General features: G+C 39.7%; 1 protein-coding gene across 7 annotated transcripts in view; it reads right to left on the bottom strand.

Annotated features, from left to right (window-relative positions):
* Positions 1–25,062, bottom strand: part of Kcnk10 (potassium two pore domain channel subfamily K member 10) — a 129,955-nt gene that overhangs the window by 16,999 nt on the left and 87,894 nt on the right. Inside the window, exon 5 of one of the 7 annotated variants that reach the window (XM_074067387.1) lies at positions 18,280–23,771. The exons of the other annotated variants lie outside the window; for them this stretch is intronic. Within the exon in view, the coding sequence (XP_073923488.1) occupies positions 23,703–23,771 (69 nt within the window). The 3' untranslated portion in view covers positions 18,280–23,702. Of the gene's footprint in view, positions 1–18,279; positions 23,772–25,062 lie in introns of those variants that run through there. 7 annotated transcript variants of the gene reach the window in all.

The raw sequence follows: 25,062 nt of genomic DNA, 5'->3' as shown, positions 1-25,062 counted from the left end.
AGACCGGGTTAAGGATGGGGAGAGGTAAGGCCGAGTGGCTACTCCACTTGGAAAGGACAGTGTGAAAATAAGGATTTCCTCAGGCCTTTTGGGGGACAGGAAGACCCTCCAGTTCGGAAGACCAGAGGGAAAAAAGAAGGGATTAGATGAAGTACTCTCCTTTCGTGTGGGCACCAAATGATTCATCTGTGTACACCCACCTCTAAGGGTCCTGGATCCTTCTAAATCTCCTAAAGAATGTAAAGACTTGGACCACTGAGTGAGGTGAAGACAAGGAAGAAGGATCTGCCAGTGATCAAGGTAGAATTGAACAGCAGCAGATAGAAACTGTCATGGTAGGGGAGACTGGCTGCTAGCAGTGGACACAACATTGGTGTCATATAAAGGAGGGACCACTTGCCATCCCTTCCAGGACTGGTAACAGCAATGGTAGTACCATGTCCCATTTCAAGGAAGTCACTGGGGTATTTCTAGCAGTGGCATCCAACACAAGCTGCATCATCTGTGCCAGGCAGACACAGCAGTGGCTTCTTGCCAGAACAATTCTATGTGTCATTTGAGTCACTCTTCTTGGATCAGTATCTTCTAGGTTTGGTTCTCCAGCCATTCCCAGGGATTCAGTAGCTACCCAATATCCCACTTTAAGATTTTTTTTTTGCTTAAATTAGCCATAGTTGGTTTCTCTCATTTTGAGCTAAGCTGCCACCTGCAAACTACCACTTCTGGAGATCGGGGTAAGCTAGCATGGGCCACTTGGAGACAGGACAAGAACACAGCCCAGCCATACTTATCGCTGATAGGCCCAGAATTCTGGGCTCCAAGAGCAGCCAGAACTACAAACAGATATGATGTAACCACTGTGGGTGATATTTCTCTGGAATTCCTAAATTTCAAGAAGTCTTGTTAAGAAGCACAGCTGGTCTCAGCTGCCATGTGGACGGGTAATAGCTATTCCAAGATCTGGTGTAAAGGAGGGAGCAGTGTCAGTCTCCTCCCCAAGGGCAGCAGGGCAATAGCACCATCTGCCTCCTGCAAGGAGGACCCTAGAAAGTTCAGTGATTAGAACAGACATCAGCAATCCAGAAGGAGGAAGGCATAGGTTGTGGTAAGGACAGACAGACATGGGCACATAGAGTGACAAGCCCTACAAGTATTAGAGGACAGGAAACCTGGAAAATGGAGGTAGAAAGGGGGCTTCTAGGTGCCAGTGTAACAGTGGTATTTGGGCTAGATGTAGATGAGAAAAAAATTCAGAAGTACAATTCTCAACATATGAATGGTGTGTCTCTTTGGAAAAATGGATATTCTATGACTTTATTTTGCTAATTTTTATTAGCATATATTGGCTGTATAAACAGGATTCATTGTGATAGTTCCATAAAATATATATAATATACTTTGATAAAATTCACTTCATTTTTCTTTCTTATCTTACCTTTATAAAATAATTTTAATGGATTTCATTATTAAATTTTCATTCAAACATACTTTGGTCATACTCAACTGCTCCTTCACCTCTCCTTTCACCCTCCTTCCTTCCACTGGTTCCCACCACCAAACAGTCCCTTTGTTTTACATTCATGTCATTCATCCTCCCTCCCTCCCTCTCTCTTTCTCCCTCTCTCTCTCCTTCCCTCCTCCCCTCCCCCCACTTTCTTTTCTCTCTCAGTTCTACATTTGAGAGAGACCATGTGGTATTTTGTTATATGTTGCTCTCAGTCTGGCTTATGTGCTTGAAATGATGATTTCCCATTTTTCTAAGAATAACATAATTTCATTCTTCTTTATAACTAAATAATACTCCATTGTGTGTATATACCACATCTTCTTTATCCATTCACACTTCTGGTGAGCACCTAGGCTGCTTCCAGACTTTAGCTATTGTGAACATTGATGCTATAAACATGGATGTGCAGGTATCTCTGTTGTATACCGATTTATATTCCTTTGGATATATACCCTGTAGTGGTACAGCAGATCATATGGAAGTTCTATTTTTAGTTTTTGAGGAACCTCCTTACTGATTTCCCACCAATAGTGTATAAGGGCTCCTTTTTCTCAGCGTCCTAACCAGCATTTGTTGTTGTTTGTTTTCTTGATGCTAGCGATTCTGTCTGAAGTGAGACAGAATGTCAACATTGTTTTGATTTGTATCTCCTTTATGGCTAAAGATGCTGAACACTACTTTATGTATCTATTGACCATCTGTACTGCCTCTTTTGAGATTTGTTTATTCAACTCATTTTTCCATTTATTAATTGGATTGTTTTCTTCCTCTGGTGTTTACTTTTTGGAGTTCTTCATATATTCCGGATAGTCATCCTTTATCTAATGAATAGCTGGCAAAGATTTTTCTGCCATCCTGTACATTGTCTCTTGATTCTGATAATTTTATACTTTGCTGTGCAGAAGCTGTTTAATTCAATACAATCCATTTTGTCAATTTTTGTTCTTATTTCTTGAGAAATTGGAGTTCTATTCAGAAAGTTGTCACCTATATCTTCAAGGGATTTCCCTATGTTTTCCTCTAGTAATTTCAAAGTTTGAGGTCCACTTTGAATTAATTTTTGTACAAGAGATAGGGGTCTAGTTTTAGTCTTCTACTTTTTTCCCAGAACCATTTGTTAAAGAGGTTTTCTTTTCTCCAACATATGTTTTTTGGCACCTTTGTCAAAAATCAGATGGCTGTACGAACTGGGACTCTAGTATAAATTGAAGTCAGATATTGAGATGCCTCCAAAATTGTGCTTTTTGCTCAGGATTGTTTGGACTATTAGAGGTATTTTGTGCTTTCATATTAATTTTAGGATTAATCTTTCTATTTCTGTGGAAAATAACATTGGAGTTTTTATGGTGATTGCATTAAATCTATAGATTGTTTTGGATAATATAGTCATTTTCATGATTTTAATCCTGCCAATCCATGAAAATGGAAGGTCTTTCCATCTTCTAGTGTCTTCTGTTTCTTTCTTCAAGCTTTTATAGTTTTCAGACTAGGGTGTGAAATAAGCACAAGTTGCTGAGTTCAATTCCCAATACTGTCAAAAACAAAAGGTTTTATAATTTTCATTGTACAGGTCTCCATCTACTTTGTTAAGTTTGTTCTATTTTTTTTAGACTATGGTGAATAGGATTGCTTTCTAGTATGTTGATTTTGTATCTTACTATTTTGTCAAAAGTGTTTATCAAATCTAAGAGATATTGGTGGAGCATTAGGATCTTTTAAATATACAATCGTATTATCTTCAAATAGGAATAATTTTACTTTTTACCATTCCTATTTGTATCACTTTAATTTCTTTCTCTTGCTTTATTCCTTTGGTTTAAATGTAATATAGGCTCCTCTATTCCTAGATTCCACAGAGTTTTTATCATGAAAGGATGCTGAATTTTGTCAAAGTCTTTTTCTGCATATATTGAGATGATTGTGTGATTTTTGTCAGTTATTCAGTTTATGTGCTGTATTATATTTATTGATTTGTGTATCTTGAACAATCCTTGCATCCTTGAAATGAAATCAAACTTGATCATGGTGTGTGATCTTTTTAATGTGTTGTTGAATTTCATTTGCAAGTATTTTATTGAGAATTTTTGTGTCTATGTTCATCTAGATAATTGATCTACAATTTTCTTTTTGTGTTGCTTCCTTATTAGGTTTTTCATTAAGTTAATAATAGCTTCATAGAATAAGTTTGGTAGTGTTTTCTTCTCTTTCTAACTTTAGGAATAGTTTGAGATGTTAGTTCTTCTTTAAAGGTCTGGTAGAATTCAACAATGAATCCATCTGGTCCTTGGCTTTTCTTTGTTCGGAGACTATTCCTACTTCAATTTCATTGTTTATTATAGATCTGTTTATAGATGGTTTGCATCCTCTTAATTCAATTTTGTTACGTCACATGCATCTAGAAATTCTTATAGATTTTTCAGTTTATTAGAATTTATTCCTTAATGATCCTCTGAATTTCATTGGTATTTGTTGTAATATCCCCTTTTTCATCTCTAATTTTATTAATTAAGGTCTTTTCCCTCTTTCTTTTGGTTAATTTGGCTAAGGGTTTGTCAATCTTATTTATCTTTTCAAAATACCAACTTTTTATTCATTGATTCTTTCTATTGTTTTTTAGTCTCCATTTCATTCACTGCTGCTCTGATCTTTATTATTTCTTTGTCTATTGATTTTGGATTTGGCTTGTTCTTGTTTTTCTGAGAGCTTAAGGTACATATATGTTATTTATTTGGAATCTCTCTGATTTTTTTTTTTTTGGCAATACTGAGGTTTGAACTCAGGACCTTATGCTTTCTAGGCAGGCACTCTATCACTCAAGCCACTCCACCATCCCTGTTTTGTGATGGGTTTTTTTGAGACAGAGTCTCACAAACTATTTGTGTAGGTTGGCTTCAAACCACAATCCTCCTGATCTCTGCTTCCTGAGTAGCTAGGATTACAGGTGTGAGCCACCAGCACCTAGCCTCTCAGATTTTTTAAAGAAAGTACTCATGGTTTACTTTCCTCTTAGCACTGAACTTACTCTTGAGGAAAGAAAATCGTTTTTACAAGTTCAGTATAATCCAAGTCTATAGTGTTTATAAAGTCTACAGTAGTATGCAATAATATTGTAAGCCTTCACACTGGCCAACCAATCACCCACTGACTCATCTAGAGCAACACCTACTCCTGGAAGTTCCACTCATAGTAGGTATCCTTTATGTGGACCATTTCTTATCTTCTATACTACATCCTCGATGTACTTTTCTGTGGTTGATTCACAAATACTTATCATTGTGCTGCCACTGTCCACATTCTTCAGCACAATAACAGAATGTGGAGGTTTGGAGCACAGAACAATATACTACGAGATGAGTAGCAGTCTATACACTCTAGGCTTCTGCAAATACACTCTGTGATGAACTTGGCTAGTATCACATATGCTAACATGTAATATCCCCATATTAAGAAACACAAATATACCTACAGAATTCTTATCTCAATGTTTCCTTACAAAAGAAATGGAAACTCATAGTATAAGGACCCTCTTTAAACATGAGCCACTAGCAAACACAATATATTCATATTTTATATAACATTTTTCTCATACAGTAAAACTTTGGGCAACATAAAATTATTTGCATTAAGATTTCAATATATTTATAGGATTTCTTTCCAATGCTACTTATCACAATTTTTAATATAAGTATCTAAATCTTTCCCTAGTTTTCCAAACTACTAGGGTTTTGATCTAGTGTCCATTTTTACAAGGTCTATCTCCAGTGTGCATTACCAAGTGTTCTAAATGGATGTGAGAAAGATTCCCATGGTTCATTCATCAGGTTTTTCTTCAGAATGAGTCTTTTCATGAATCTTTGTAATGGAACTGAAGACCTGAACACATATCATTCATTCATAGGGATTCTCTTCCCAGCAGGAGTCCTTGCATGATTTTAAAAGGAAAAACTGAAAGCTTTATCACTTTTTATATTCATGGATTATCCTCCGATGAGTTCTTCCACGCATTTGGGAACCGAATAGTCTGAAAGCTTTCTAACATTATTTACATTCATAGGGTCTTTGTCCAGTGTGAGTTCTTTCATGCACTTGAAGGCAACTGGGAGAAATAAGAGCTTTATCACATCGCTAACATTCACAAGATTTTTCCACAGCATTATTCTTCCTTGTATTTGAAATGATCTGGGACAAGGACCTTTGCACATTGCTTGCATTCATAGGGTTTTTCTGCATTGTCAAGTTGTTCATGTATTTTAAATAAACTGAAAAATCAAAGGCTTCCAAACATGCCTTGTATTCATAAGGTCCATTTGTGCTGTGGATTGGTATGAGTCTTTGAACACTTGTAAGAGTAACAAAGGTCTTCCCATGTTGTTTACGTGTATATGGCTTTTCTCTGTATCCCTCACACTCGTATGGTTTGTATCCAGAGTAAGTCATGATGTGCCTTAGATTTCTTCCAGGATTTTTGTGCTGATCTTCAGTACTCTGGCCTTCCCATTTGTTTCCTATAGAGGTGAGTTTGCTGAAGGTTTCCAGCATCACATCTCTGTAGAGCTTCTTCTGAGAAAGATCCAGCAAAGCCTACTCCTCTTAGGTAAAGTTCACAGCCACATCCTCAGAGTCTATTTCCTGTCTTCCGGAATCTTCCCATGTTCTCCTTACTGCTCTTAGTGTCCATGCAGGTCATGGGGCAAGAAATGCTGCTCACCCCTCTGTACAGCTGAGTAGTGGAACTGGAGTTTGAACTCAGGGCCTCCAACTTGCTAGGCAGACACTCCACCACTTGAGCCACACCCTCAGCCCCCTTTTTTTGCTTTTACTTATTTTTTGGATAGGGTTTTGTGCTTTTGCCAGGGCTAACCTTGAAGTGAAATCCTTCCAATCTCCACCTCCCAAGTACCTGGGATTACAGAAACCACCACAACCCCCTTTTATTCTTTGCACTCCTCTCTACTAACACCATGTATTCTCTTTGTAATCACTGTAACGAAATAAAAGGAAAAGAGGGAGATGTTAGAGAGAGCACAGGGGAAAGGGATAAGGAGAAGAAAAAGGAAAGAGAGAAAACAACCAATATGCTCGCAACCATGGCTATCAGAGTGGCTTCCCATAGACCCGACAGCACGGTGCCCTTGAAGATCATACTCTTTGCCTTTCTTTGGAGAAAGGGGTAACATCCACGCCCTTGAGGGGAAACTAAAAGAGAGAAGAAATAGATACTCCCTATAGTACAGTAAGAGAAATGAGTCTTGTCTGAGCCTTCAGAATCCCAGGAACATTTGCCAAAGGTGGCAGTAGAAGCCATGAGGACCTGATCTTGTCCCAACTCAGTAATTGCATCCTGCCTGCTCCTCTGGGCCATCTCCTCATCCTGCAGAGTGCAGATCCCCCTTCTTGAGGGAAACTGTTGGGAAGCCCTGCTGTTGGCAAGCACCTGCTGTCCCTCTTTCTCTTGTCTATAATGACAGTTTAGTTTGCTGTTTGCTCTCTGCAGGGACTGCATTGTTCACTGATGCCCAAATACAGCACAGTTTTATGCTTCCATGCCTTATATTCTTTGATACTTTTATTTATTTTTTTCTTGGAATAGTTTTATATTTATGGCAAAACTGAGAGGAAAATACAGAAAGATCCTATTCGTTCCCTGCCCCTACACCTACATTGCCTCCCCCATGTCCACTATCCCACCAGAGTAGTGCATTAGCTTGCAATTGATTAATCTGCATTGACACCCAAAGGCCATCGTTTACATCAGGGTACACTCTGGGTGTTGCACATTCTGTGGGTGTGGATAAAGACAAGTATCCACCATTACAGTATTACACAAAGTATTTTCACTGCCCTAAAAAAAAAAAAAATCCTCTGTGTTCCATCTGTTCTTCCCTTCCCCACCCTACTAACCTTGGCAACCACTGCTCTTTTTACTGTTTCCTGAGTTTTGCCTTTTCCAGCATGTCACAGGGTTGGGATCAGACAGTAGGTGGCCTTTTCAGATGACCTTCTTTCGCTTAGCAATATGTACTTAAGTTTCTTCCATGACTTTTTCATGGCTTGATAGCTTTTTGTTAAGCTTCTGTGCCCCCTTTAAAGGTGTTCCATCTGTTAGTATTAGAATGTACATTCTTCTCCCTTTTTAATGCTTGTCAAGCTCCTGTTCATTCCTCAAAACACAATTCTAACACTACCTCCTGCAGGAAGAATATCCCCCTTCCCTGCTCATCATCTGGGTAAAGCTGGAGCTTTTTTCTCTGTGTTCCTATCATGTTCCTTGTCAACAGAGTTGCTCAACCTGTAATGCTGCCTGTCTATCTGTCTCCCCATTACACAGTGCACTTGTTCATCTTTGTATCCTGGGTGCCCAACAACCATGTATTTTTTTACACTTGGCTGCTCTATTTTAGCATCAAAAGAAAATATGGGTGTAATTGCCTAAGGCAAATTAAGGAAATTAAATTTTGCATCTAGCAAGAGATAAACTGTCAAAATCTTATACTCTGGAATGCTAGTTAGAAAAACATCATAGAAGCAGATGGGCTTACACACATTCACAATGCACACATACGTACATAATAAATATTTGTTGAATTATTTTGGTAATAACACAGGAAATACATCAAGGGAAAAGGCTTAAAATATTTGACCATGGACGTTTACATGAGAACAGACATTCAAAAATTCCATGAATTCTTGAATTCATTGGTAGTTTACAAATCTGTCGGGGCGTTTGTGGTTGTCACAACTGGAGTGGCATGTTTGGCACTACATAGTGGGTAGGACAAGAATGGTCAGATAGCCTGCAATATAAGAGTGCCATTAATCAGAATTATTCCACATTTAGTATGAATTTTGAATATCTCATTGAGAAAAGAAACACACTTTTAATTTTCTGAGCTAAGAATCTCACATCTTTTTACATATAAATACACAAATATTTTTGCACCATTTCAAACTAGAGTGAATTTTACAAACGTATGATTAAGATAAATTGTGATGAGGCTGAATTTTTACTAGGCGGACCTGACTGAGAGTTAGTCTCTATTTTGGAAACACACATCCCTAGTGGCATCTTAGTCACCAATACAACACACTGAAGGCGGTCTGCGTTCGGAGCTAATGCATTTGGAGCTACGTAACATATTCAAAGGCTCACCACTTCAGCAAATCTCCTAGGATTTCATGACCCAGCACCTATTATTAAAACTTTTTTTATTATAAGTTATTTTCTTTTTATTTCTCCTTCATACTGCAGCTAGAAAAATAATATTGAGTTTTTCAAAATTACATGTCTGGGTAAATTGTGCTACCTATGGGACTCATTTCATTGTAGTAAAAAAGCTACTAATAAATATTTGCTATGAAAGGGGATATTGGATATTACAGGGTTCAGAACCACTAGGTAAAAGCAAATTGTATATTGTACTCAAGAAGTTTGACTTGGTAAGTCTGCAGAATCACACTTCTAGTTGTCACTTGATAAGCTAAAAGTCCCTATGTACATAAATATCATCTGTGATAAGCACTGCCAGGAGACAGCTCCTCCAAGGAGCCATCTTTTCATTAAAATAATTGCACTTCAAAGGTTAAGATCTTTTTCCCTTTCTGTTGACATTTATTTGCATACAACACTACTGTTGGTTTCAAGGTCATTTTCTATATCAAGATGAATGAAGTCATGTCTAATGATGTTCATTTATTCACTCAGTTATGGATTAAGAACCCTCTGGGTGCCAGGCCCTGTACTAGCGCCTATAACAGAGATCAGGCAGAGGAGCCCTGACCCTGCACAGCTCTTGGGCTGATGCGATGTGAAGCACTAACTCCAGTACGGTGAGATGAATGTTATTCTACATGTGTGCAAAGAGCAATAGAAGTGTAGCAGTGCTGCCCTGAGGAACTGGCATTTGTGTTGAGATGAGAGGGAAGACATGGCAGGGGAGAAGGGGGACACATAAATATCACAAAAGTCTGGAGAAGAAAGTGTGACAAATTGAGTACAAATACAGACAGCCTTTGACTTTCCTGTGGAAAAGCAGAGATTTCTCCCCAAACATGATCAGCAAAGCTCTTACTCTGGAAAACTTAAATTTTTCATCAAAATGAACTTTATACAATATTCAGTAGGCATTTTTCCAATCATTTTCCTAATAGGAGAGAATTCAAATTCAAGACATTTTTAGAAATGCCCTAGAAACTAAAGATGTATGGTCATTTTTTAAAAACACAAGGGAGATAGGAAGCAATGTGTCCATTTACTAAACAAGGAACAATCCCATCGACTCCAATGCTGGCTCACAGAAGCAGGTGTCACATATTTATACGACCATCTGGACAGGTCCTCTTCCTCCTCTTCCTTGGGGAAAAAGTTGACAAGACTCCAAAGGGTTGGTAAGGGAGAGAGAGATACACCTAATCTAAATGCAGAATCAAAGGGCTAAGGGCAAATGAGACTTTTTAAAAAAGTAGCAGAGGCAAGAACCTGCTTAGCTATGTCAGGAAAAGGATGAAAGCCAAAAGAAAGCGGTACTAACACTGCAAGAACACCATATGGCATTTATATGTCATGCATTTCATTTCAAATGTTGATATTTGCTTTCTTGTTAGTTCTGGTAGCAACGCTGTTAGAGTAGTTAGTAAAATTCATTTTTTAAAAAGAAATATTTGAAGCTCCTTGTACTCCTTAAAATCATACACAAATTACTTTTTTTTAATCGCACATTCTATATTCATGTTTAAAATTGTTAGAACTAATCTACAAAACAGAGTTAGGATTGTGAGAGAAAGAAACTCCTGATGTGAGACATCCAAGGCATTTATCTGCACCTACTCAGCAGTAAGGGGGAAGGGGGCAATTGTGCTTCTGTAGACAGCCCAGTATCAGTGCAATCACTTAGTATTAGTCCTTGCAACCATTCCGCATGCTCATGCAGAAAGATGGCTGATGCTGCTTACAGTAAAATTCCTTTCTGCCAAGGCATGGGAAAAACAAACAGAAGGAAATTGAGAAATAATGTTAGGTAGCAGTTAGCTGTGAGCAATGTAGATATACAAAGGAAACCAAAAACGGGGGATTCTTCAAGGTCTCTGAGAGAAAAAAAAAAAAAAACACATTTAAAAGCCCCTGTTAGGATCAAATAGCTCACCAGGGTCACGGGATGTTGCAAGATGTTTTTGAGTCACCCACCCTAAGGTGGGTCAACATCAGCTCCTGAAAGAACAAAACAAAGGCCCAGGCCTGTAAACCATATCCTAGGGGTCAGGTGGACCCAGTAATAGTTGGAACATTGTAAAGCTGTAGACTACCCTAGCACCATGACTTGGTTCTAGGGAAGGACTTAACACTCCAAGCCCCCTGGACCTCAATAAAAACTGCTGCCCAGGTAAAAACAGTTGTCATTCCCATTCTCTCTCTAAAGATGGGCCACTTTCAGTCTACTGAAAGTGTTTTCTTTCCTAGTAAGTTTTCCTATTACTTTCATTATGTTTCTGTATCTTGCTTGATTTCTCTCACCAGTCACAAGGACCACCGTAGATAGCTATGCTGACTTTCTGGTAACATTTTTGGTTGACTTTCCAATTAACTAACAGAAGAAAGAGAGGAAAGACAGCATTCGAGCTCCACAAAACCTATCTTCAAGGTTCCCTTGTTCAAAATTAGAGATAAGGGCAAAATAGTTTCTGCCGGGCATCGAAGGGGTGCGGGGCAGAGGGAGGGGGCGGAGTGGGTGGTAAGGGAGGGGGTGGGGGCAGGGGGGAGAAATGACCCAAGCCTTGTATGCACATATGAATAATAAAACAATAAAAATTTAAAAAAAAAAAGGTTCCCTTGTTCAGATGTGAAGAGCCAGGTATCTTTGGGGAGGAGACTTCTGTCTTTCTGTGATATCTTTTAGTACCACTTTGATGTTTTAGGAAAATGCAAACTGGCCTGTGTGTTCAAGATCCAGTTAGAGCACACGCAAGCTGAGACGCAAGCTGAGAAGCAAGCAGCATGTAACTGAAATAAATTCTTTCTCATTCTTTGATTTTTTTCTTTCTTTCTTTTTTTTTTTTTTACTAGAATCTCTGTAGATAGTAGAAATCTCTATGTAAACAGCTGCAGCCAGTGAAGTGCAGCCCAGTTTTCAGGCTGAGACCTTGCCTCTCTACAGACAGAAGGGCAGAGGCATGCTCTTTGCAGTCCCAAAGAAGCCCACCAACTCACTATCTGCATGCTTCCTTTTTGTTTGACTTTCAAAAGGGCTCCTGAGTCATGGCTAATGCAGCTCCTCCTCCTAAGGCAATGACTGATAACTTGAATTTTGTTCCAGGGCTAACTCCTGCAGCCTGTCTGTTTCTTTCTCTGTTACTGTCCTATCTGTGGCCCCCTCCACTTCTCTAGTCCTATTCATCCCCATGCTCAATCCCAGGAAAGGCAGGACAGAGGGTAGCACCAGCAAGCATCTCTTCCTCTTCCAGGTCTATGGGGAGTACTTTGCAGCCTACCCACCCTAGGTGTGGAGTAAAGAAACTGGCTGTGTCTCTCTCCTCTTTAGTCAATTCACAATCAGTACTTACTGAGCACCTCCAAAGTACTTAGTACCACAAGGTGCAGGACAAGTCAGGCATAAGAGTTTCAAGACCCTTATGCTTTATTTGAGCATCACAGTCCCTAAGACATGTCCTTTATGATGTCCAGTATACAAGCTGGAATTCACAAAACCCTCCTCTGAGCTCTCATAGCTAACACTGTGCTACAGTAGTAGTGAAGAATGTCACTGAGAGCTGACTGCGTGTCAGGCATTGCTCTCACCCATTGACTAAGTGCCAAAAGAAATAGGTACTATTATTGTCCCTAGTCTAAGGCATGGCTGGTAAGTGACAGACTAGGGCCTCCATGGTGAGGCAGTGTGACCTCAGAGCATGCCTACACTAGACCTGGTATTATTCTGCACAATAATATGGAAGCTAGTCTTTATACAGGTTTGCTTTCTCCTCGGTAGAAAGGACTGTTTCATATTTATTGCCACATGCCCCCAAAGTGTTGAGAACACAGTAGGCGTTATTTGATAATTACCTATTAAAATGACCTAGGCACAGGTGTGAAGAAGCAGCCACAGTGGGGAGCTGAATCATTATGAGGTGAATGAAAGGATCTCAAAGTCAAAAAAAAAGGTCTGGTGGAAAGGGGGATGTCATCAATATGCAGAGACCCAAGTCTGGCAAACATCCAGTGGTTCTCCCTCCCACCAGCTTTGCAGCAGGGCAGAGCTGAGGAAGCAGGGAAGGGAAATAAGCACAGGGTCACAGGCGGAGGGGAGGGCAGGTGCAAGAGGGAGGCAAGACAGAGGACATGGCTTCTCCACTCTGCCCCAATGTAGCGCAATGGCAGTGCGGGAGCCAGATTTATGGGCAGTCAGACAATAGTTTATCAAGCACTGTCATTATGGCTTACAGAAGCTGAAGGAAAAAAGACAGAACATAAAAGTTGATGAGGAAGTGGAGAAACAGGGACCTGTGGGCACCAAAGATGGGAATGTAACATAGTGTGGCAGCTGTGGAAAACAGTATGGCAGATCTTCAAACAAGTGAATCTATAATCCCCACATGATTCAACAATCCACTTCTGTATATGTCCAAAATAATAAGAAGCAAAGACTCAAATGGCTACTTATATGTCTTTACAGTGGATACTTGTACATCTGTGTTCATAGCAGCCAAAAGGTAGAAACAACCCAAAAGTCTATTGACACATAAATGGATAAAATGTGGTATATACAGAGAGTGGAATGTTATGCAGCCTTGAAAAAGAAGAAAATTTTGAGACAGGCTACAACATGCATGAATCCTTAAAGACAGCATGCTAAGTAAAACAAGCCAGGACAAATACTGTATGATTCTACTTATGATGAACCTAGAGTAGTCAAATTCATAGACAGAAAATCGAATGGTGGAATGGGAAGTTGTTTAATGAGTACAGAGATTTATTTGGGAAAGATGAAAAAGTTCTGAAGTCAGATGATGGTGATGGTTGCACCATCTTAAGAATGGTTAAAATGGTATGTTTTATGCCCTGTGGATTCTACCACAATAAAAAATTAGGAATAAAGAAAAAACTGAACCAGGCTCTAAAGTATCCAACTAACTCCCAGTGTTGAAATAGTGGCTATGTCCAGAACAACAACAAAAAATGTTAATTTCATGAGAAAAACAAAACATACAAAAAATGGCATGACATGGAAACAAAGTATTAATTTGAAAAGTCAGTGTACTCAGCTTTTCCTAGCATATGAATTCCTTTTGAATGTTAAAAATAATAATAATTTCTTGATCCCTGCAGAGCAATAGAAATTTTGTTGTCAACTGAACTGTGAATTCAGGAATCACCCTTTAAAATGAATGTACCATTTATATTACAAAGTTCAAATAGGTGAAACTTTATCTGTGGTATTAGAAGTTAAGGTGTTGGTTACCTTTGAAAAGAAGGGGGGAAAAAAGGATTAGGAAAAGGTGTGAGAGGAGCAGGGCTCTGATGGCTCACACCTGTAATCCTAGCTAGTCAGGAGGCAGAGATCAGGAGGATCATGGTTCAAAGCCAGCCCGGAAAATGCTCAACACACAAAAGGGCTGGTAAAATGGTTTTAAGAATGCCTGCCTAGCAAGCATGAGGCCCTGAGTTTAAACCCCAGTACTGCCAAAAAAGAAAGTATGAAGGGGACATATGCAGTGTTTACAAAGTTGTATTATTTTCATCTAGATGTGGTTACAAGATAGATTTACTTTGTCACAGTCTTTAAAAGTGTAAATGTATGATTTGTGCATGTTATATTCAAGAAGTATTTATAAAAAAAATTAAAATTGTATATTTTTTTAAACTAAAATGAATGCAAATGAATTATTGATGGCAAATTCTCCACATAGATTTGAAAAAGGGCAGTATATTTGTGGAGGCCTATTGTTTATTTTGTCTACCAGCAATGCTTAAAGCACAAAAGGACTCACCGATCTTTTAAAATAGCACTGCAGGCCCCAAGGGACCCACCACCCGCAGGGGAGAACTACAGCTCTATACTAACACGAGCTGTAAACTTCCAAGGCACAGCTAAAGCCATTAAGTCAAAAATGCTTGCATGAATGCCACTTTTCTCAAGAAATAAAAAGTAACGCATCCTCTTCCTCCCCACACACCGCCACCACCCCCCAAAATATAAACCATTTCAGGGAACAAAGCCTGGTCTTGTAAGCCTCCATCAGGAAACAAAAGCACATTAAGATCATTCTGAGTCCCCCACACATTTGGTGTACACATATGTCCTGCTGGTGAAAGGTGGACCCCTTGACATGGATATTAACACTGAGACCAGTCAACCTAAAAAAATCACTGAATTAAACTTGCACACCTTGTAGGTTCTCTCCTTATAGTGCAGCAAGGCTTTGTTTCAATGGGTTGTCATTGATCCACAACACCTACCAAGAGTTGGCAAGGACTTTACTAGAAGAACGAGGATCAAAGTTAGGCGCTATGCCTCAAGCCTGTAATCCTAGCTACTTGAGAGGGAGCGATTGGGAGGACTAAAGTTCAAAGTCAGCCCAGACAAAAAGTTCATGAGACTCCATCTCAATCAATAAAAGTTGAGCCTAGTAGTGCAATGCCTGTCATCCCAGTATTCAAGAGGTGTAAATAAGAGGATCACAGTCCAGACTGGCCTTGGCATAAATGCAAAACCTTATTCCAAAAAATGCCAAAAGCAAAAAGGGCTGAAGGCATGGCTCAAGTGGTAGAGCACTTGCCTGGAAAGCACAAAGCCCTGAGTTCAAACCTAGTATTGCCAAAATAAAAGAGAATGAGGATCAAGGCATGAGCTTAAAGGTCACAGGGACAAACAGTCCTGTCACCTGCTTCCCATTAGTAAGCAGTTACTTTTCACTCACCATCTGCACGTACCACTTGTCACTCAGGAAAGGAAAAAAAGGCTGCAGCAGCAGTTGGAGATGTTTCAAGGACCAAGTTTGAGAATTTTGTCCTCAAAACCACTGAAGTAGAGGTTGAGGCTAGCTGATGAGCCTAAAAACAGGAGGATGCTTTTGGAGGGAAGGCCAGCTGGCTCAGCTCCCCAGGAGGCTTGGCTTTGAGCTGTGTGTTTCCTCTTCTTCCAGCACTGAGTGGGTTGTACCAAGTGGAGCATGGAGTGGAAGAACACAGAGTACAGAAATTTCTCTGCCTGGTGAGTGCTCTTGTGGAGGTAGGCCAGAAGGAGTCAGCCATCAGGACCATGGAGGCCCCTCTCATAAATCCACTTTGTACTGGTTGCATAGCAGTGTGAGACATGAGCAAGAGGCCATCTAAATCCTAGCAGATTCTTCTGATGAAGAATCAGAGGAAGGTGGGAATGCAGCTCAATGGTAGAGCGTGTCCCTGGCATGCAGCAGGCCCTGGGTTTGATTCTTAGCACTGTAAGAAAAAAAAGTTGCCGCCCAATGATTGCTGGACATGTTTATTCATGCTTGCAATCCCAGCACTCAGGAGGCTGCAGCAGGAGGATCATGAGTTCAAGGCCATCCTAGGTTACATATTAAGACCTTATCTCAAAAAAGAGAAAGAGAGAAACAGAGAACCAGAGACTATGATCCAATTCAGTGAACTGACAGAATTAAGTTAAATCCTTTGAAAGTGAATAAAGATAAGACCACTATCAACTTTCTCAGAACTGACCCTTTTTATTTGTCCTTAGGTCTCAACAAACCTTTGATAAAGGTTCCTGTTGAGCATCAGATGCTATCCTTGCATAGCAAGAGAAAGGAGGAAGGAAGTTTAATGAAATGGCTAAGTCTATGTATGTACTCTGGGCCAGGGGACCTGGTCTATAGTCATTGACTATCACTTACAGGCTGGATGACCTTGGACAGATCACAGAACCAATCAAAATATTTTGATCTCATGGAATCAGGAAGACAGAGAGGGTTGTCAGAGAGCTTACTCTGGGTAAAGCCTATAGCCTAGTGTCTATCCCATAAAAACCTTCAAAACAGATAAGCAATTTATCTCTAGACTTTGATACTGAGGTACTAGAATCCCTAGTCTGACCTCAACCAAATCCCGTTGGGCAAATGACAAATTCAGTGTTCCTAACAAAGAACCCTGCATATAGAGTTCATGAGTATTTTCCCACACAAAGGAACAATCACATTCCCAAAGTTACCTGTGATAAGCATTTGCCAGAAAGAAAATGTTACCTTTAAAATGTCCAAATGTTAAATCCTATCCAAGCAGTGTTTTAAGTAGTTATATTTTAGGCAGAGTTTGATCACGTTAGTGTTTATAGAAAAGATTGAAATGCATTTTAAAGGCCATTAAAGCCTCCTATAGTATCTCAGAAGGCAACAGGAAACATGAGGGGGACAGTGTCCAGTTATTAAAAATAAGCTGAGAAAGAAGAAGAATCTTATGTTAAATTAGTCCCTACTGGGTCAGCTAAGTGAGTGCCGAGAGATGTTGGCCTACTGAAGAATCACAGCAGAACAATCGATCTTTATGTCTACTCATTAAAATCAAGCCTCCAGGCATTTTTTCTTCTTGGGTGAAAAACGATTTTATTCTCTGACGTCCTCTTTAAGGACTCAGCTGAGACAGGACACTTCTGAGTAGGAAATGGTGCCTGCATGAAGAAACAGGTAGAACCATTGACAGAGACATAGACGGAATATTGGGATGGGGCTGGGGCAAGGACCTCAGGGCCTGTGCGGCAATTGACTACTTACACTCTTACATTCCAGTTCAGCCACGGGTCTTAACTGGGGTAATTTTACCCCTGAGAAGATGTTTAGTTAGGTCTAGAGACAGTGATAATAGGGCATCTACTGAGAAAACTCCAGGATGCTACTAACTGTTTTGCTCCCATAATAAAGAATTAAACAAACCAAAATGGCAGGTGCACTGACACTGAGCAACCCTGCATTAGAGGAAGGGAGAAAGGAAAGGACCATCCATGGAAAAACTGTGTCACGGGCGGGCGGTCATTATGAGATACTGTGGAGTCAGTTTTATGGATGTCATTTATGTAGGCCATCCCAAATGTACATTCTGGGCCCATCATTACAGCTAGATAATATCCCTAAACTAATTTGGAAGAGATCTGGTTGATAAAGCTTTAACATTTTTTTTTGCATTTTAAAACAATTACCTCCCCTTAGGGAAAGTAAGAAAGCAGTTGTTTACATTAAAACCAGAATCTTCTCTCAGATAAAAATAAACTTACATTACCCATGTATCATTCATCCTACTCAGTTATTTGCCAGGAATTAAGATATGCCATGTGCTAGTACAGGTGCTATAGACACAGACACATATGCACACATGGGCATGCTCACCAAGTTATAAATCAAAGGTCACCAATATCACATATTTTCTGTACTACTAAACTGCAGCCCCTTCTAAGACTAAAAACTCAGCCCACTGCCTTGTCCTTCTCCCCTATCTATTTGTATACAATGCTGGTGTGCATAACTAATACACAATGAACATTTTCACTGCTAATAGGAATTGAAAGCTGTGGTTGAACACCCGGAGCTGAAAATAATATCCAATTCCTAAAACAGGGACTTTTTTTTTTTCATTTTTCTTTTATTATTCATATGTGCATACAAGGCTTGGTTCATTTCTCCCCCCTGCCCCCACCCCCTCCCTTACCACCCACTCCACCCCCTCCCGCTCCCCCCCTCAATACCCAGCAGAAACTATTTTGCCCTTATCTCTAATTTTGTTGTAGAGAGAGTATAAGCAATAATAGGAAGGAACAAGGGGTTTTGCTGGTTGAGATAAGGATAGCTATACAGGGCATTGATTCACATTGATTTCCTGTGCGTGGGTGTTACCTTCTAGGTTAATTCTTTTTGATCTAACCTTTTCTCTAGTACCTTAAAGCAGGGATTTTTATCTGCAATAAATAATAATAATTTTATGTCAACTCCTTTGCTGCAGGGTGCACGCTCAAAGATACCTTGTGAGAAACAGAAGCCTCCTGCCAAGTGCATTCTTCCAACCCTTGACTCATGCCAGGCATGTGGCAGAGGACTCCAAGAGTCTACCCACCTCCACCTGTCCCTTCTTGTATCCACAGTGATGGATAAGCCCACTGGCTGAACATCATCAGCAGAGTGAGACTGTCATCACCCTGTCTTATACACCCAGGAGAGCATTTGGCAGGCTCTAAAGTCCCCACATAATCATGGCACTAAGTCTAGATTAATGAGTTATTTGTAAGCTATACTCAGACCCTCTTGGGTCTAAAGGCAAATAAACATTTCTGCCATAACTTTGGGAAGAAAGACCAAAGAAGGAAAAAAAAACAGATTGCCCATTGGTTTTAGGGAAAATATCAGAAAGCTTGTTGCTCAGCCTAATAAAAAGAAGGAGCTGCCTGTTCCCAGATACCAAAGTCCAGCTCAGAGCAAGAAAACGGGATCTGGCCCAAAATTTGGCCAGTTTTCCTATAGCATCCTATCAAGTGTCAGTAGGCCTGGCTCAGCACCATAGCCAGCCCCACAGCAAGGAAGAGAGAGGCTGCTCACTTCCAAAACCTGCCTTGGAATTTGGTACCATCCCTGCTTAATCCCAAGTAATCATCCTTTCTTGCTAACTGTCCAAATGTCCCCCCTGGAAACCCAGGACAAATTTCTTTTACATTAATTAGTATGGTATGCTGAAAGATCTCAAAGTCCATATTGGCTTCATGAGGTAGATTAATACAGTCTATCTGACAGTAAATATTTTTGGCCTACCTGTAAGAGGTTAAGGCAAGTTTATTGGTTCAAACCCAAGTTCTACCACCAACTCATTGTATGGCTCCAGACAAGTGTCTTAACAAATCATAGGCTTCATTTTCTCAGACGTGAAGTGAATGAGTTTCATAATAATAACAGTTCCCAAAAATGGATGCATAGGCTACCTCTATCTAAATTCCCAGGATGCTTGTCACCCTAGAGAAGGATGCAGGAGTACATCCATAAAAACACTTATGACATTTCTTAATATTCACCAATTTCCCCATCTCTTCCCCTATTTGGAGATGAAACAACGCAGTCCACGTCCCCTTTGCAGTTGGGTGGAGTCAATGTGTCTAGTTCAGGACAATGTGCTCTCCCTGGCTGCAAAAACTCTACAGAACCAACATGCAATTTCCAATCCTCTCATGCTATGGTAAACCCTAAAGCCGTCGGACTTTCCTGGGTATTAATAGACCTAGCAGGGGTGAAAGTAAGCTAGGGTTGTTTCATCCACCCTCTCCTAACTAATTCAAGGATCCCCAAGATCACATAATTTATGACAAGAGAGAAAGAAGACAGCTTCTCTATAAGTGATCAGCATGGCTACCTACAGATTGATGCCTGTGGCAGACACTATCATTTGCTTACCTTGATTCATTCTTTTCTAACAGAATTCTAATTTTGTTCATCAGATTAATGAGTTCCACTTCAATAAATAAAACACATTCCTCTATAACAGGGGTTCTCAAACTTTGCAGGTGTCAGAATCACCTGGAGATCTTGATATCAAGATTCTTGGGCTCCAACTCCTCCAAGATTATTCATGTCTAACATGTTTCCAGGGGATGCTGGTGCAGGAAGTCAAGATCACATTTCAAGAATTATTGGTCTAAGTCAATTCCATTGTCCTCTGTTGGATACTTGCTTTCCTTACCTCCCTTGCACGTGGGAATGATCATGTAATCCAATTCTGGCCAATGATACAGAAAAAGAAGTCTGCAAGGTAACCTCTAAGAAAAATTTTTCTCCTATAGAAGGAGTCCCTGTCACCACAATATTGAAGAAGAAGAAAGTTGGAGAACTGATAGTCCATGACTTCAAGGTTGTACTAATTAAGAGAGTCTGGTATTGGTAAAAGAATAAATAGATTAATGGAACAAAATAGGGAGTCCAGAAATAGATCCATATAAGTATAATCAATTTATCTTTGACAAAACAACATAAGCAATAAAATGGAGTTGAGACAGTCTTTTCAACAAATGGTACTGGAGCTACTGGACATTCACACTGAAAAAAATGGATGTAGACATAGACCTTATACCCTTCACAAAAGTGTACTCAAAACAGATCACAGACCTACATGTACAATGTACAAGTATGAAACTTGTAGAAACATAGAAGAAAACCCACATGATCTTGGTATTGGTAATGACCTTTTGGCATAGTAAGTATGACCTTATTAAAATTAAATTTTTTTGCTCTACAAAAGACACTCTTGAGAAAATGAAAAGAAAGCCACAGATTGGAAGAAAATATTTTCAAAAGACATATCTTATAAAGGACTTCTATCCATAACAAACAAAGAATTTGTAAAACTCAACAATATGAAAACAAACAACTCAATTGAAAATGGGCCAAAGACAGTAATGGACGCCTCATTAAAGGAGGTAAGTAGAAGCTCATATGAGAAGATATTCCATCTCACATGTCATTAGGGAATTTCAAATTAAAACAACAAAGAGATATCACTATACACTTGTTAGAATGGCCATTATCCAGACAATGCCGAATAATGGTAAGGATATGGTAGGTTCTTATAACTAAACAATCACACAATATACCCAAAGGAATTGAAAATTTATGCCCATATGAAATCCTGAATATGGATATTTATAGCATCTTTATTCATAATAGCCAAAGATGTATTTTGGTGGGTGAAGGGATCAATAAGCCAGGAACATACAGAAAATGGAATATTATTCAGCACTACAAGGAGATGAGCTATCAAGCCATGAAAAGATATGGAAGAAACTTAAAAATGCATATTACTTATTGAAATAAGCCAATCTGAAAAGGCTACATGCTGCATGATTCCAACTATATGACATTCTAGAAAAGGTAAAACTATGGAGACAGAAAAAAAGATAAGTTTTTATTAGGAGTTGGGGAGAGGTACAGATGAACAGCAGAACACAGAGGGGTTTTAGGACAGTGAAAATGCTATACCATAATGGTAGATACCAGTCATTACACATTTACCCAAACACAAAATGTAGAACATCAAGAGTGAAAGCTAATATAAATATGGACTTTGAGTAATAATGATGTGTGAGTGTAGGATCATCAATTATAACAAATGCACCACTCTGGGAGGGGACTGATAATAGGGGGCAGGTTATATATGGAAAATGTAAGTACCTTCCTCTCAACTTTGCAGTTTTAGAACTGCTCTAAAAAATAAAGTCTTTTTTTAAAGAGGTGTCTCTTTTATCCTGCCTTAAATGTGGTTCGGTAAAATTATGATATTTGTTTCTATGGCAGCCATCTTGCAACCATGAGGTGATAAGCCTGAGGATAAAGAGACAACATGCCAAGGAGAACAGAGCACAAAGAGAGAACAAACCTGTGTACACTGTGGAGTTGATACACCAAACCTGAAACAACCTACCTCCAGGCTTTTTTCTAGGTGAAACAAATAAGTGTCCAAATTCTGAACCCACTATTAATCAGTATTGAAGGGCACGTCCATGTACCTGGCTTTGTGCCCCACGTGGAGGGTCTTTACCTAGAGTAACACTCTAAGCCTCCATCCCACTGTGACTTCCCTGGTGGATTTACAAACTGAGCACCTTCAGTTCAGTCCCCTCCTCCTACCATTTGGAACCACCTTCCTGCAAAAAAATGTACTCCATTTTGGTCTCTATGATGTAGCAAGGTTGGTGTCTTTGTGGAGAAGGCCTGTGCTACCTATGCGTCTATGACTCAAGAATGTGTGAGAAGCATAATGTCTAAAATACCACCAAAGACAGACCACCCAAATTCCCAGATCCTGTGGTATAATAAGCTATCACTCCTGCTGCTGTGTGATATGACATGGTACAGGTGACGTTAAGATAGAGAGATTATCTCTTGGACCTGATGTAATCACCTGAGCCCTTAAAAGCAGAGCGCATTCTCCAGCTGGGCCAGAGGAGAAGACAGAGACACAGGCATGACAAAGATTTAATGCACCCTTTCAGGTTTTGAAGTTAAAGGTGCTTGGGTGTCAAAGAATGTGGAGGAAGCTGAGAAAACCAACAGAAAGCAAAACTTTTTTTTTTTTGCCAAAATCTGAATTAACTTGAAAGCAGATTCTTCCCCAGATCTGGATCCCAGTCTGGCTAACACCTTGATCTTGGCTTTGTGATACCCTGAACATAACACGACCATCCAAGCCCACCAAACTTCTGACCTGCAGAGCTATGATATAATAAGTGGGTGTTGTCTCAAGCTTCTCTGTTCGTGGCCACTTATTTGTAGTAACTTGCTGCACAGCAATAGAAAACCAGTAAGTCCTTTTGGCAACTCAGCTAAAGCTATGTTCTTCTCAGCGATAACGCTGACATTTTGATCTCTGACACTTCTAGTTCTCAACTACTTCTGAACTCCACAGAAAAAGAAAGCGTGCTTATTTATTCACTCCATAAGAACTCCAACAGCCAGGCATTCTATAATTCTGCAGCCAAGGGCATTCCTAAAGAATACAGAACCCTCAGCAGTTCTTCAAAATGAGGCTCCAACCTGGGATATGTTTAAATAATCCAAATCAGTCACCTCAGAGTACAGACACCTAGAAGACTGATTTCATTTTTTTTAACTCCACAAAAAAAAAAAAAAAATCCTCTCTTCCCAAGCTAACAGAAATCCTAACAGATGAAGAAAAAGGCTTAATAATCATATGCAGATTTTTTAATGAACCTTTCCCAGGAGAACTGAAAATTCACAACCCCATGCTGTGTTGGTTTATACAATTTTCATTCCTCAAGTAATCACTTCAAAATCACTGGCCTTTTAAGTGCAGTTAAACGAATGGCCAAGAGCTTGAAGACTTTCTTTTTTTTTAATCAAAGTATTACACACAGTGGGTGGTAAGGGAGGGGGTGGGGGCAGGGGGGAGAAATGACCCAAGCCTTGTATGCACATATGAATAAAAAAAAAAAGCATTACACACAATAAGCAAGCTGTTGTAGGATCAGTTGTTTCAATTTTCAGGAAATTCAGTCATCCCTTCCAAAAGTCCTCTCTCCAGCATGCACCAAATATATCCCCTGTGATGCCAATTCAGTAATATATGTCAGTCTCACTTTCTTGAAGAGCTTCCACTTTATTTTTATTTTTATGTGTGGTTGGTTTTTTTGTTTTGTTTTGTTTCTGTTTGTTTGCTTGCTTTTTCCTTGAGGAGAATGAACCCAGGATCTCACATGGGCTCTATTACTTGAGTTATTCTTCCAGCCCAGCTCCTGGTATTTGGTGGCACTGCAAGCACCTACAAGTGGACCATGAGAATAAAACTGGAATGTGAGATTTTTAAGGTCCTGCTCAGAGTATACTGAATGACACATTCAGAAGCAGCTTTAAGGAGAACAGCACACTCAACTTGTCATTTAAAACACATTAAGGGGAGAGAGCTAAATTTCCAACTTGATAGCAGATGTAGTAAAGTGATGGCAAACTCTTTCCTCATTTAGAGTGCAGTAACGAATCTTGTTTGTTTTGCCAAGGGAGATTTGAGAAGCATGTAACCCAACCTCATCTTCTACAACTAAGAAAAACGAGTGAGAGAAGCTACATAACATTAAAATGCCAGATCATTCATTTCTCCATGTGACCACTCATGTGCTTCATAGTGTTCAATCAGCCAGATCCACTTTTCTCTAACTCAAAGGGCCATACAGACAGCTAAGAGGCACCTCCAATGAGTTCAAAACAGGTCTTGAAGATGGTGCTGCAGTATCTGGGTTGGAAAGACCTAAACATCTGAAGAGCAGGAAGCTGAGCACCATGGTTTCCATGGTGACCACTGAGCAGCCAGAGGCATGCTCAAATGAGACTGGCTGGCCATCCAGCACCCAGGGAACAAAGGCTGTGGGACATTCCAGAAAAATTCATACACAGGGAGTTATTCAGATAAAACCTCAGTGAGAGGATAGCCAGCCAACAAGGTCTTCTCTCAGGACAGACATACAGAAACTCTGAACTCTCCATGTCTGACCCTTTGCCAAGCTCTTTCCCATACATTATTTAATTTAGTCATCAACAAAATCTTATAAAATAGACTCACATTCTATCCACTTTGCTAATTAGAAAATTAAGACAGCTTTCCCAGTATCGCTGAGCTTATAAATATGACTATCACTTACCTATGGTGCTTTATTCTTTGCCCTCTACTAAACAAACAAACCCTAAAGCTGCCCACCTTGGAGCTCCTTTGCATTCTTCTAAAGAGAAGTATAAACCAGGATTTGAGGTACAGCCTTAATCTAAAAGTCTGATGGTTCTTATCTCAGAGAGGGACAAAATGCACTGCTGTTGAGCTTATCACTCATCTATCTTTGTTCATTTGTTGCTAGATTCTGAAAAAGTTCTCAAAATTTCATTTTCAAAAATTAAGTCATCATGAGAAAGAATTCTCCAATGAAGGTCAGGAAGACTTGAGAATTGGATCAATACTGAGTAAGACTAAGTAAGGATAAGAATTCTGTGGAATCGAATGGGTGTGAGGTCAAAGGTCATTGGCAACCTCGGTGCAATCACATCCACCCATGTTCTATTTAGGA

The sequence above is a fragment of the Castor canadensis genome, chromosome 3 (genome assembly GCF_047511655.1).
Source record: "Castor canadensis chromosome 3, mCasCan1.hap1v2, whole genome shotgun sequence".
In the NCBI taxonomy this organism is placed as follows: domain Eukaryota; kingdom Metazoa; phylum Chordata; class Mammalia; order Rodentia; family Castoridae; genus Castor; species Castor canadensis.
The sequence above is the reverse complement of the archived record's forward strand: the minus strand, read 5'-3'. Positions and strand labels throughout refer to the sequence as shown.